Below are 13,173 nucleotides of genomic sequence, written 5' to 3'. Positions count from 1 at the left end.
TAGTTTTCCACTCCTTCCCCTCCCTTTTCCGGCCTTCACTAGCGTTTGAAACTTCGCGCACGCACGCTCCATCAATTTCCATCAGCTCCGCCGCCTGGGAACGCTCCCTCGGCATCTCAGGAATGCGGTTGCCATGGAAACGTTCCGCCCTTATCTCCCGCTTCTCCTGAGCCCGCGCTTCCTGGCGTATACCGATCGCAAGCACAGTCTTTGTGAGTTCATACATCGACCGCGGGCGGGGCGCTCTGGACAGCTCGTCTTTCACTTTGGGGTCCAAACCCGCTTCAAACAGCATTTGTACTGGTTCAGAGTCCAGATCCCACCCGAGCTTGTGGACTAACATCGCAAAACGCGACCAGTAGTTTCTGACGGACAGGCTCCCCTGCTTGCACTCCATCAGCTCCCTCCGTGTCATGCTTTGCTCAACCTCGCTGGAGAACATTGCGTCCATTGCCTGGTAGAATTTCTTAAGATCTTTCAATGCATCATCCCCGTTGCCATTAAGGGCCTGATCCATTCCCCCGCCCCAGCCTGCAGATGTCCAACAATGTAAGCCACCCTTTCCCCGTCATCGGCAAAGTCATTTTTCTGCAATTCCAAAGCGTATTGAATTTCCGTTCGGAAAGCATTGTAGTCTTGGGGCATTCCACCAAACTTGTTTACCAGCCCCGGGACCTTCCTCGCTATCGGGGTGTCTCTGACCTGTGCATCCTGAGCCTGCCTCTCCTCCAGCCGCGTTGACAGGGTAGCGACATGTGCCTCCAGGTCTCGGTTCCTCTCGACCAGACCTCGCACCATGGCTTCTTGCTCTGTCTCTCCAGCCGGCCCTGTTTGGCTCATCGTGCTGCCTCTCCGGGGCTGCGCACAAGCAACGTCAGGGACTGACGGATTGCTGTAATGGTTCTAGGGGTTGCTCATGCGTAAGCCGGTGCTTATCTCCCCGGCGGGGTGCAAACACCTGGCTGGGTTGCCTAAGTGAACCTTTTCTGTCCGGACAGCCACTCACCCGTGGCTGACTCAATCGCTGGCAGAATCCGTCAGTGGGCGTTTCTTAAACTTCTTCCAGCAAAGAAGCTCTTTGACGCCTAGTCTCCTCCTGCTCTCTCTGCGCGAAAGCCTTCTGTGCAAGGAGGGCGTGGGCAGCGGAGGACCCCTACTCTCCCCGCTGGTCCCAGGCAAGGAGTCATGGGACTGCCTCGCCGCTTCCCCCATCTGCCCCGCTTCTCCACTGGTGCTACGCTGATTCTCTTCACCAGAAGATGGGCTGCTCCTCCCGATCCCTGGACGCTCTCTGGAATCCCTCTGGCTTTTGCTCTCTCCCTCCAGCACTGATGGCAGTTCCCTGACAGAACTCAGGTACCTTAAGGGCACCCTACTCCTGAAATAATGTGTCTGACTGTTAAGATGTTTCTACTCCACTGCCCTCTGTAGAGTGCCCCTACTAGGAGAGATGAGGCAGATGTCAACACAGGAGAGGGCTTTTTCATCTGTGGTGTCCTGAATGCAGAATGCATTTAAATATGCACTAGGTGTCAATGCTTCTTGCATCCAAGTGAATAAATCCAAGTGGATCATTTTCAATGTGACTGCTTTTGAATGTGCTGATCACTTGCTTTCACTTCCTTTGAATACAGCTTTGTCAATTGGTCATAAGAAATGCTTATTTTGCTCCAGTCTAACATATTCCAAGGTATAATTTCCACACACAGGTGAAAATCCAATGATTCTTGGGTTTAACTTTCAAATCATGTGGAACTCACTGGTATTGCCTTGCACTATAACATCTTCACTTCAGGAACATGTCAAACTGCAATCAAACTCTCAGTGACTCTACTTCTGGGTGTTGTTGGGGGGGGAGGGGAAGTATTGGCATTAATAATGACACTGATTAGTCCCTTAAATAACTCATTTACAAAAATTAAGGAAAGTAGCTAAACAGAAGATGAAAACATTCAGTAAGATGTTCACACAATGCCACAAATGTATAAAGCTCTCATCTAACTGCTGTCATATGTAACAACTGCCATGACATTCTGTTATTTTGTAACATTTCTTGATTCTCTATCCCCACCCAACTCTGGGAAAACACACACACACACACACACACACACACACACTAAAACACAGAGCGCAAAATTGTAAAATGTTTCATATGACTATGTTTCTGGGGTCTTGAGAGCCAATAAAACATTTCAAGAACTACGTATTCTTAGTGCAATTATAAAATTGCAATTCAAAATAAGCAAGTCCTTATATCTATTTCCAGCAGAATACTGAAGAATGCTTCCCAATGCTACAGCCAAAACTCTGTAAACAGATTCCAGGTGCCACCTCAACTCCAGGAACAGGGAAGTATGTGAGCTATTTTGTCTTAGTATAAAGCTTGTAGCCTGCAGCCAACTCCTGAATAATCACATTGACTTAATTAGATACTGCAGCCCTAGTGTGACAGATTCATAACAGAGTTAAGCCAAAGTACCTTGACTGAAAATGAAACCAAAAATGCTTCTCTGAGGGAAAAAAAATTAATTGCTAAAATCAACAGAATTTTCAGGTAACTGCCCCAAACAGGCTTCCCTATTAATCAGCAAGTTAATCAGCTCGACCATGTGTAAAAACAGGCTGCTACATTGCAAAAGTAAAACCACATCCAGCAATGGAGTAAGTTTTGCTCAGTTTGGTACAGAAACTACGCCTGAATCAGTCTGCTGTAGGTAGTCATGAGTTCTGTGTTAATAGTCCCCTGGCTAGAAGGAAACATGTTGCCAAGATCAAGATGCAAAATTCCAAAAAAGCATTACTTAGAAATCTCACTGAAATCCTTTTAACACCAACACTGTTCTATTTGCTTATAAAAATAGACCACTAGTTAAGTGTTTTGCATGGGAATACTCAAGCAAATATTTCACATGATCATTTTACTATGAAAGGAGACAAACATACCATGCCAATAACTACATTTGATCTTCAGCTTGTTCAGCACAATGAGCTTTGTTCACATGGAAATCTCACTGCTTTTCACACTTCTTACTCCTTATAGTTCTCATCTTATAAACTCTTACTGTCTCTTATTCAGGCTTTCCCTTTTAATAACTGCTCTGCAGATTGCAAGTGGAAGAGCTAATGGTTGACTGATAGAATTAATATGTCATACTCATTGATTGAACTCTTGGGGTTAAATCACCTCAAGCAGACACGCCTTTGTTTATAACTTTATTGCAAATCTGTGGTGTTACAAAAAAGGAAGGCAAATTCAGGAGTGTATTATGATTCTATGATTTCACTCACTTTCTTGCCTTGTTCACACATGACTTTAAACCAGTGGCTCCCATAGTGTGCAGTACAGCCCTCTGGGGTGGGTGGGATTACCTGGGAGGGGAGCTTAGAGGCACGGGGGCAGCAGTGAGGTGCTGGAGATGTAAATAACTATATGACTTCGAAAAACTGGTGTCACTGGATCAAGTTCATCACTACTTAAACGAAATATTTTTCATTGCATTTTCAGTGAATATGCAATTAATGGTTATTGTTTTGATTTTTTTGTGTTATTGTACTCCTTAGTGGCTTGTGCAAACCACTATTCTGAATACAGTGGACGCTCGGGTTGCAAACGTGATCCTTGCGGGATGCACGTTCACAACCCGCAGCGGCGCGACTGCGCAGGTTGTGATTTGGCGCTTCTGCACATGCGCGACCGCCAAAACCCGGAAGTAACCCGTTCTGGTACTTCCGGGTTTCGGCGGTCCGTAACCCGAAAAAACGCAACCTGAAGCATCTGTAACCCGAGGTATGACTGTACAGTAATGCTTTTTATACAGAAGGGTAAGGTAGGAAGCCCTAGAGTTGATTTTATGCAACCAAGGGGACGGTGGCTCGAAAAAGTTTGGGAACCACTTCTTTAAACCATAGTTGAAACTTAATTGTGGTTTAAAACCCTTGATTATTTGGAGAGAAACAAGCCAACAGCCTAACTGACAAGAGGTTAAACAGATTTTCTAGTGGTCTAGAGATAAGTACCTTGCATAGCTTCTTGCTCCTCTCCACAATTAGAAGTCTAATGAATTTTATGAGAACATAAAATGGCAAAACTGTTCCAAATAAAAATAAGACCAGCTTTAGTCGACACAGGATTTAGGTTTCCTTTCTACACATTTTAAAATAATAATATAAGTTCTGCGAAGTATACATAGCCTTGGTGACAATGCACAGTGCAAACTTACTTCTACATAACAGAACTGGGACACACACAAGCACAAACCATAGTTTGCCAAAAAAAATTATTGGGGGGGGGGGGGAGATGAACTATGATTTGCTTAAAATCAGGAAGGAAGTGTTGTGGCATGCAAGGGAAGGTGGGATCATGTGTGCCAGGGGCACGAGAGCAGTCTTTAGGCTTGTTTAAGTAACACCAAAACCATGGTTTAGTTTTGTATTCCAAACAGCCCAATGCCTAAACATTTTATCTTTCTCACACAGCCACAATTTCTAGATTTGTGTTTTTTAAATGGCATACAAAAACTACTTTTACATTCCAGCAACAACCCCTTCATAATTATATTCCTGCCATTCTCAATACATTCCAACATCTTATAAAAGAGAAAAAATGTTGCTACCGTTTCAAGCCCAACTACTTTAACCAGTATAAGGTGTACAGCTGGTTAAGGACACAAGAACTCTCTCTCTCTGGGTTGTTATTTTGCTTTATCCAATTATCAAAATTGGAAATTTACTTGCTTCTAATTTCCAAGATTAAAATCCCCCCTAAACTTTAAAATCTCGAAGGCTTAAGAAAATATGTATCTACCTCTAAAGAAGATACAGGTATGTTGTGGCTCCAGAAGTGGATCAGCATGTCTGAACTCAGTCATCTTAACCATGTTTCATTATGAGACAATTAGACATAAAAATGATAACTGATCATATTTAAGTGTCCCTAATATAATGTGGAAAGCAGTGTTCAAAACTCTCATTGTTCTATGCGCATTTTGTGACACGGAATTTCATCAGCGTGAGCAGTTTCTGAGCTCTGAGCACAGTACTGTGCCTAAGATTTCAGATTAAAACTGTAGAGTGGAAGGAAAGGAAGACCTTTTTCTGCCTCCCTACAGAGCCTAGGGCTTGACGATCAGAAGGTTAGCAGTTCGAATCCCTACAATGGGGTGAGCTCCCGTTGTTCGGTCTCTGCTCCTGCCCACCTAGCAGTTCGAAAGCACATCAAGTGCAAGTAGATAAATAGGTACTATTCCGGCGGGAAGGTAAACAGCGTTTCCGGGTGCTGCTCTGGTTCGCCAGAAGCGGCTTAGTCATGCTAGCCACATGACCCGGAAGCTGTACGCCGGCTCCCTTGGCCAGTAAAGCAAGATGAGCGCTGCAACCCCAGAGTCATCCGCAACCGGACCTAATGGTCAGGGGTCCCTTTACCTTTTACTTCCAGCTACTCTCTGAAGATTAGAGAAGAGACCCTCTTAAGAATATTAGGGGGGTAGGCAGGGGAAGGACTAGATCATATGAAAAATGAACATAATATTTTAGCTGTAGTTCATTAATTTTCAGCTTTGTATTCTTGTTATAAGACCCTGATGTTGGGAAAGACTGAGGGCACAAGGAGAAGGGGACGACAGAGGATGAGATGGTTGGACAGTGTTCTCGAAGCTGCCAGCATGAATTTGACCAAACTACGTGAGGCAGTGGAAGACAGGAGTGCCTGGCATGCTCTGGACCATGGGGTCACGAAGAGTTGGACACGACTAAACAACAACAATTCTTGTTATTAAAAAGTGTGCCTAGATATTCCATTGTTGCACCTATAACCTAGGTTTAAGGTGCCATTTAGCTCCTAGCTTTCATATCTCAGTTTCTAACGCTGGTGAAAAGTGGCTGTCAGTTTTTTTTTCTGGGGAAGGCAGATTCAAGCAACAATAACGTTTCTTCAGGGAGATATCTACAGTCATCAGCAACTTGTATAGTAACGATTATCTCAGTTCTCAAAGTTTTCACTTTGCAAAGACAACTGTTTAATTCCTCACAGTAGATGAAGTCATAACACACTATTAAATACACATATTACTAATTACTTCATAAATATGCATGTAAGAGACAGTCCAGCAAGAAATTCCTTACACTTATAAGCAGACGTTAACTTATTAATAACTTCGGTACATTCAGCACACTTTAGTAACTTTTTGAGAGAAGGGCAGATTACAGTCAGCAGAACCAGAAGACACATGGTTCTCTCATTGCAAAAAAAAAGCAAATAAATGCCAAAAATATAAGCAAATAAATGCAAATGAATGCCAAGCATTACATTCTGTGAACACAAATGTGTTTGCTGCACTAAGGCTGCAATCTTAACCCCACTTACTCCTAAGTAAGCTCACACTTACTTCAACATAAGCTCTGATTACTATAGTAAAAGACGTGTGATCATGCAAAGAATAGACTGCATTTGAAACATCAATTTGCAAAGTCTACCAGCAAGTTTTGTCTGAGCAAATTTTTACAAGAAAACTGATTTTTAAACCTCACAGATGAGTTCAGCAAACTTTAAAATAATCAAAATGCACCCACAAGGCAAAAATGAAAAAACACACCTATGAACTGTATTCCTGGTATCATTTATTTCACCATTTGATTTTGTGTGTGTGTTACAGTCATACTTGTAAACTAGGCCTGATATTAAAATTGGTTGAGTCCCAATTGACCAGCAGAATACCCAAGCAATTTTGCACAACAGTTATGTATCCAATTTATTTTATTGTTCAACTTTGTCTCCTAAAGCAGTGTACCACATTCTGGCTGGGAAGCCATTAATTTCAAAACTTATTAAATAAATGAGCATTTGCATGGAGGAGGTATACTGGAGCAAGCTACAGTAGCAGGATCTTCTGTGTTACAAGTAAGACAACTCTGCACTAACATTTGTTATCAGTTAAAACACAGTGACCGCTTGTAGCGGTATTACTAGCTCTGAAGAATTTTATTGATTTACAACATTTTTATTCCACTTCTCCATATCCTTGAGACAATTCACATGTCCAATCAGAAGTATGCCCTATTGAGTTCAATGGGTTTAATCCAAGGAATGTAGGTACAGTGGTACCTCAGTTTACAAACTTAATCCGTTCCGGAATTCCGTTCTTAAACCGAAACCATTCTTAAACCGAGGCGCGCTTTACCTAATGAGGCCTCCCGCCACTGGTGCCCTTCCACCATTTGGATTCTGTTCTTAGACCAAGGTAAAGTTTGCAAACCAGGACACTACTTCCGGTTTTGCGGAGTTCATAAACCGAATTGTTCTTAAACAGGAGTGTTCTTAAACCGAGGTACCACTGTATAGGATTGCAGCCTAAGATACATGAAGGGTTGCACTTTCTCAGTTCTAACCTGACTGTACTTCATTTCTGGCCAATTCTGTGCCATATGTTAGCTTTGCATTATACCACAAGACACATACAAAAATGGAGGCTGTTTTCTAGCGTAGTACCACTGTTCCACAACACTATGCCAAGGTACTAGCATCCTTTGTGGATTTGCACCTGCAGTGCAATGTTACAGAGGTTGGTGATGTCACCAGTGGCACATAATTCACTGTCTGGTCCAAAATACCTGCATTTGCTTAGCCAGTTATTCACAGAATTAGGTCACAAGAGAATTTACCAGGATTTCTGAATGGAGTGAAAACAATACTTTCCTCACACAATTGCCACAGAACACTAGCAGGCCATTTATTTCAGAACTCAGTATCCCTTTGACATTTTTCTACCAAAGCATTTTGTACTACAGCGACTGAGGAAAAAACACTATTTTATGCTCTCTCTTTTGTTACCATTTCCCCCCTAGAATTATAGCAATTTACTCTACATAACGTTTCTCCTGGGCTTGGCATCCTTTACTTCACAGAACACACACCACAGCTCCCCTTATTCTTGAAATTTTAACGAGGCATCTCCTGAGAGAAAGACAAACTAAGTGCCAAGGAAGAACAGCAAAGAAAGTCAAAGCTCTGGCAAAGAGCAGCTTAGATTTTATGGGATGGTCCCGTTACTCTAGAAAAGACAGTTCGATATAAGATAAAGGATGCCTTTGTGTTTACCACAAGCCCACGGCCATTAACACGAGGTTAGTACTTGAGAAAGAAAGAAGGCGAAGATTATATATAAACATAGTAAACTAAACTACTTGTTTTTCCAACATTTGACTTCACAACCGTCCTACTTGGCGGCATGGAAAGCGGTTTACCGTTTTACTAAGCGGAAGAAGGCAGAGCCGAGATAGAGAGACACTACCAAGTACAAAACAGATGATTTGGGGAAAGGGGGGCGAGGAAGATTACAAGAGGTACCCACTACCCCCCTAAAGTCAAAGTAAAGGAGCCATGGGGTGCGCGAGCCGCAACGCATCATGGGTATCGCGCGCCTCAGCTTGTGGGGTGTGTGTATTATGTATGTGGGGTTGTTCTTGCGCGCGCACTCGCGCGCGGGAACGGAAAAGCGCGCGGCGGCGGGGGGGTGTCAGCTCCCGCCCCGCCCCCTCCCACTCAGGCGAAATTCCACCGGCCCAGGCCGGCCACGACCGGTTCCAGCCGGTTCCGGGCGGGCGGTTGGCTTCCGTGCGCGCGAGCCGCACGCTGCCCGCTGACGTCAGGCGTGTGTGGCGCGCGGGCGGGTGCCGGGCGGAGGGGTGCGGCGGCGGCGGTCGCAGCAGCAGTAAGTGGCGGCTGCGGGTGTTCTCGCTACGTACGTGTAGTGCTGCGGCTTCTCGGGCTGCGCCTGGAGCGCGCTGGCGGGCGCCACCGGCCCGGTCGCGGGAGGCCCGGTCGCTACCGGGCCCTTCGACATGCTCCTGCCTTCCACTCCCTCCGCCGCCGCCCGCTACCACCGAGGAGGAGAGCTTTATTATTCACTCTGCGCGGTCCGCACGGAGACCGCAATGCGCAGGCGCTGCCGCCGCCATTACCGCCCCGGGTTACCCAAAGCATGCTGGGGCTTGTAGTCCCGGTGATGGCGGAAAGTTCCCCTTTTCTTCTACTGGGCTTCCGGCCAATGAAACTACAACTTCCAGGGGTGCCCTGCGCTCGCTGCCCCGGATTGTGCAACAGCGCGGGGTTTCATAGGAGTTGTAGTTCGGATGAGTTCCTCCATGGATTGCCATCAAGCGGATCTAAGCAGAAGAAGCGCTATGCAAGCCTCGAAGCGTTTTGAACAATTTAGCCGCACGTAAAACTGATACAGCCCGATCCAAACGATGTTCACTTGGAAGCAAATGTCAGCAAGCGCAGATGTAGGAATGCAGATGTAGGAGTCTATGCACTAGTTCTTCTGGTAAAAAACTGTAGGATGTTTATGTAGTTTTAAGATGGCAAATCAGTACTGTATGCAATTCTGGTTGACAACGACAGCTTCTATAGTGAAAGAAAATCGGGGCTTTAAAACAGTTGATTAGACGAAATCCTTCTCATAGAATGTTTTGCTATCATTAGAACAGGATGAGCTATTGTCTGCTGTTGTGAGGTGTCTGAGTAAATATAATAGTTTGTCATAAACTATGCCACTTACCTATAAAATGGTTAAACCTTTACAGTAATAACTAGATATGTATAGCCATTGTTAATGCAATGACTTTATTGCACATACATTTATTTACATAGAACATTTCAGAAGACAAGGTGCTTTACAATTCCTCTTTCAGTTGTGTAGTTGGCATGGGTCAAATCATATGCAGAACTGAGCACAGTGGTACCTCAGGTTAAGTACTTAATTCGTTCCGGAGGTCCGTTCTTAACCTGAAACTGTTCTTAACCTGAAGCACCACTTTAGCTAATGGGGCCTCCTGCTGCTGCCGCGCCGCCGGAGCACAATTTCTGTTCTCATCCTGAAGCAAAGTTCTTAACCCGAGGTAATATTTCTGGGTTAGCGGAGTCTGTAACCTGAAGCGTATGTAACCTGAAGCATATGTAACCCGAGGTACCACTGTATCTTCCTACTTAAGTATATTATGCTGGTTTCTATGCAGCACACTGCTATGCATGTTGGCTTGAAAGTGATCCATACACTGTTTAGTGTGGCTTAAAGTTTGCATAGGACTGAAGTCTTATGCTCCCAGACTTTTACAATATTTATTCAGAAATGAAGCCATTTGGACTAATTTCCAAGTAAACTTTTGGGCTGAACATGCCTTTTAAACTTTCTTTAGAAGGGTTGGAATCTCCCCCCCCCCAACACACTTTTAGCCTCTTTATGGCAATATTTCAGGTACAATGTTTCATCCTGTTAGTGTTATATATGGTGGTGAGAGTAGGCTTTCATCTTGCTTATCCTTTAACATCTGGAGTCAAGGAGTGAACATGAGGACTGGAATACTCAGTTATTGCCCAGTTTGAAACTGGTTATGGCCAAAGACACAGCTTAATCCTATCTCCTATTGTATTTGTGATGCAAGCACAGGCTGACACCACAACATGCGAGTTCCCAGAGAGATCACAGGTGCTACATTCTTCCCTGGTTCTCCTATTGCTCCGGGCTAAGCCATGGCTTGGCCTAGCGGTGTCCTCCAAAGCCAGAACCACGGTTTGGCTAGAGCAAGACAAACCATGAGCCCAGGTTCAGACATAGTAAGCCAAACCATGGCTTAGCTGATGGTAGTATGGCAGGAGGACGACCAGGAAAGCAGCACAGCAGCCCCAATCCCCTCCAGGAACTTACACATTTACACAAAGCCATGCAAACTATGTTGGTGTGGAAATCAACTAGCACAGAAAGGTGCTTGCCCTTAAAAGCAAATGGGAAATTGCTTTGATTCAGTTCTTAAACAGGGCAAAGCTATACTGGAATTAGAAGCCAAAGATATCCTGGACTGGTGGGATACAAGGAATTGATTGCCTCTCTCCCCCATGTTATAATGCTTCTGTTATTGGTAAGGGATATGCTTCTTTGAACGTAAGCAGCAATGATAGTGCTATTTGAGTGAAAGATTGCCCTTGTGTGATGCTGGGATCTCTGAAGCAAGTCTTGTGCTATCAGCAGCAAATCATAAGTTTATGGCTGGGTGTTGGTAGAATAGTTTCATCGCAATACGATTTTCTTATACTTATATTCTTATTGATAGGTGTGCAAGACAGACTTACTAATCTTATACAGTATGTCGAAAGTCTCCCACCTCCGCTAGTTAACTTATTTGTCTATCTCACTCTTTATGTGTATGGGTTTTATAACAACCAAGTGGTTTTGTTAAATAAATAAATATCACAAATCTCTAGTCATTAGTCCTACTCCTGCAGACTTCAATTTAGTTCATTTGATCTAATACACAAATGCTTTGATGAACCCAATAAATCATTTATTGCATTGTTATTATCATTAAGGGGGACATACCTATGTGTCCAGTTTGTCTCATTGTAGACTGACCAAATAAGTATACCATGGCAAAGAAAAGGAGGAAAGTTAAAGGTATTCAATAGAACAATAATTAGTATTTGATTGTGCAATCAATTTATAAGCATTTAGACCTTTTTTCTAATGGGAAGGGGTGTGGCAGTGTCGTGGTGTTTGTTCTGTGAAACTATGGTGTTCTAACACCACAGTAATATATATGTTTACTCAGAAGTCCCACAAAGTTCAATAGTGTTTACGCCCAGGAAAGTGATTATAGTACATACACTACAACTAAATAAAAATAAGTACACAAAAGTATACAACTATTTTCTATGTTTGATGTTCAGTAACAAAATATAGTGCTTAAAATGAACAGCATTTGGTCACACCTGTTTGGAAATGCAAATTTTTGTATCTTCATGCCACACGTATTAGTAGTCTTTATCACTGTAATAAAATTTCTGTGAGCCAGTGGAGGAGCAGGATTTCATAAGGTGTGCAGTATATGTCCCATTGTTTATATCTTTAATTTCATCTTGATTGCACATATAATGTAATTTCAGCACTGAGTGTGAAACAATTTTGAGATGCGTCTTCCTTTCAACAGAAATGCCCAGGCTAGTAAAGATTATGTAATTGGTTTTGCTGTATCTGAAGGCGTTTTCAAACCTTACCAACAGAGTCTGTCTTTTTTGGTACTATTACCTTATAGAACACTATGATTAGAAAGAATAATAGACTTGTCAAAATTGCATCCTGTTAAATACTAGAACTGTAGGATTAATTAATGTAATCATTAGCTATTGTGTGAGCAGTAATACATGAATTTAGAGAATGCAATACCTGTGCTTTAATAGAATCAGGTATATTGCTTTTAATTAGGATGCACTTCATATATAATATGTATAAGAAAATATGTCAATAGTTTTGTACATATCAGTAGTCTATACTTCTCATTGCATTTCACACCAGACTGCAATATTAGGCCCTCATCCTAGAAGCTGCAGGGAGTTTGTATAAAGAAGCTAAAGTCACTTAACATAATGTGTATTTGCTAAATAGGAACTTTTCATATTTTAAATGTTTTGTTTTGTAAATATGTATATGTTACTTATTGCAGGTATTTATTTGATCATGCAAGCCAGCTAGAGTACCAAATAGAGTAATAGTTTTCCTACCAAAGTATTTGTATTTTACCCACTAAATTTGATTAAGAAATATTTGTCTTCTATATACTGTTAAATTGAAAAAAATATAAAATTTGTAACCTTAGTATATTTGAGTTATGATTATGTGAAGGGTATTTTAAAGGGGCGTTTTAATCTGTGTTCTGTGCAATATTGTTTAATAAATAATCCGTGTTCTGTGCAATATTGTTTAGAAAATAATTATTGACTTATATTTGAAGTTTCCTTAATTCGTACCACTTGGTCTGACGCTAAACAGTCAGATATATTCAAATACGACTGCAACCTTCCTACCTGGCTTTACCATTTTCCCTCCTACAATAATTTATGTGGCATTATTTCCTTCTGTTTACCCGCCTCATTCAGCCTGGGACACTCCAAACGGACAGCTTTTCTTTCCCATTGACTTTCCATTGTGGAGCTTTGCAACAAAAAGTAGGATCCAAACTATGTTTTCTGCCGGCCAATCACAACCTTCTCCTGGGCTCCAATTCCGATTGGTCTGCTTCAGCTCACGATGTCCAATCGGAGTGCAGCTTTAGCAACCAATCGGCTGTCGAGGTTTCATCCAATCACGGCCGAGATTCGGGGAAACGGCCTTTGTGTCAGTTAACGTC

The 13,173-nt window shown here is 42.8% G+C and overlaps 1 protein-coding gene across 2 annotated transcripts in view; it reads right to left on the bottom strand.

Annotated features, from left to right (window-relative positions):
* UNK (unk zinc finger) overlaps window positions 1–13,094 on the bottom strand; it is a 51,088-nt gene extending 37,994 nt beyond the window's left edge. For both annotated transcript variants that reach the window (XM_080993700.1, XM_080993701.1), the window contains exon 1: window positions 8,740–13,094. In XM_080993700.1, the coding sequence (XP_080849826.1) occupies window positions 8,740–8,837 (98 nt within the window). In that variant the 5' untranslated portion in view covers window positions 8,838–13,094. The remainder of the gene's footprint in view (window positions 1–8,739) is intronic.
* Between the last annotated feature and the right edge of the window lie 79 nt (window positions 13,095–13,173).

This window comes from Podarcis pityusensis (assembly GCF_964106645.2).
Source record: "Podarcis pityusensis genome assembly, chromosome: 2".
Lineage (NCBI taxonomy): Eukaryota > Metazoa > Chordata > Lepidosauria > Squamata > Lacertidae > Podarcis > Podarcis pityusensis.
The sequence above is the reverse complement of the archived record's forward strand: the minus strand, read 5'-3'. Positions and strand labels throughout refer to the sequence as shown.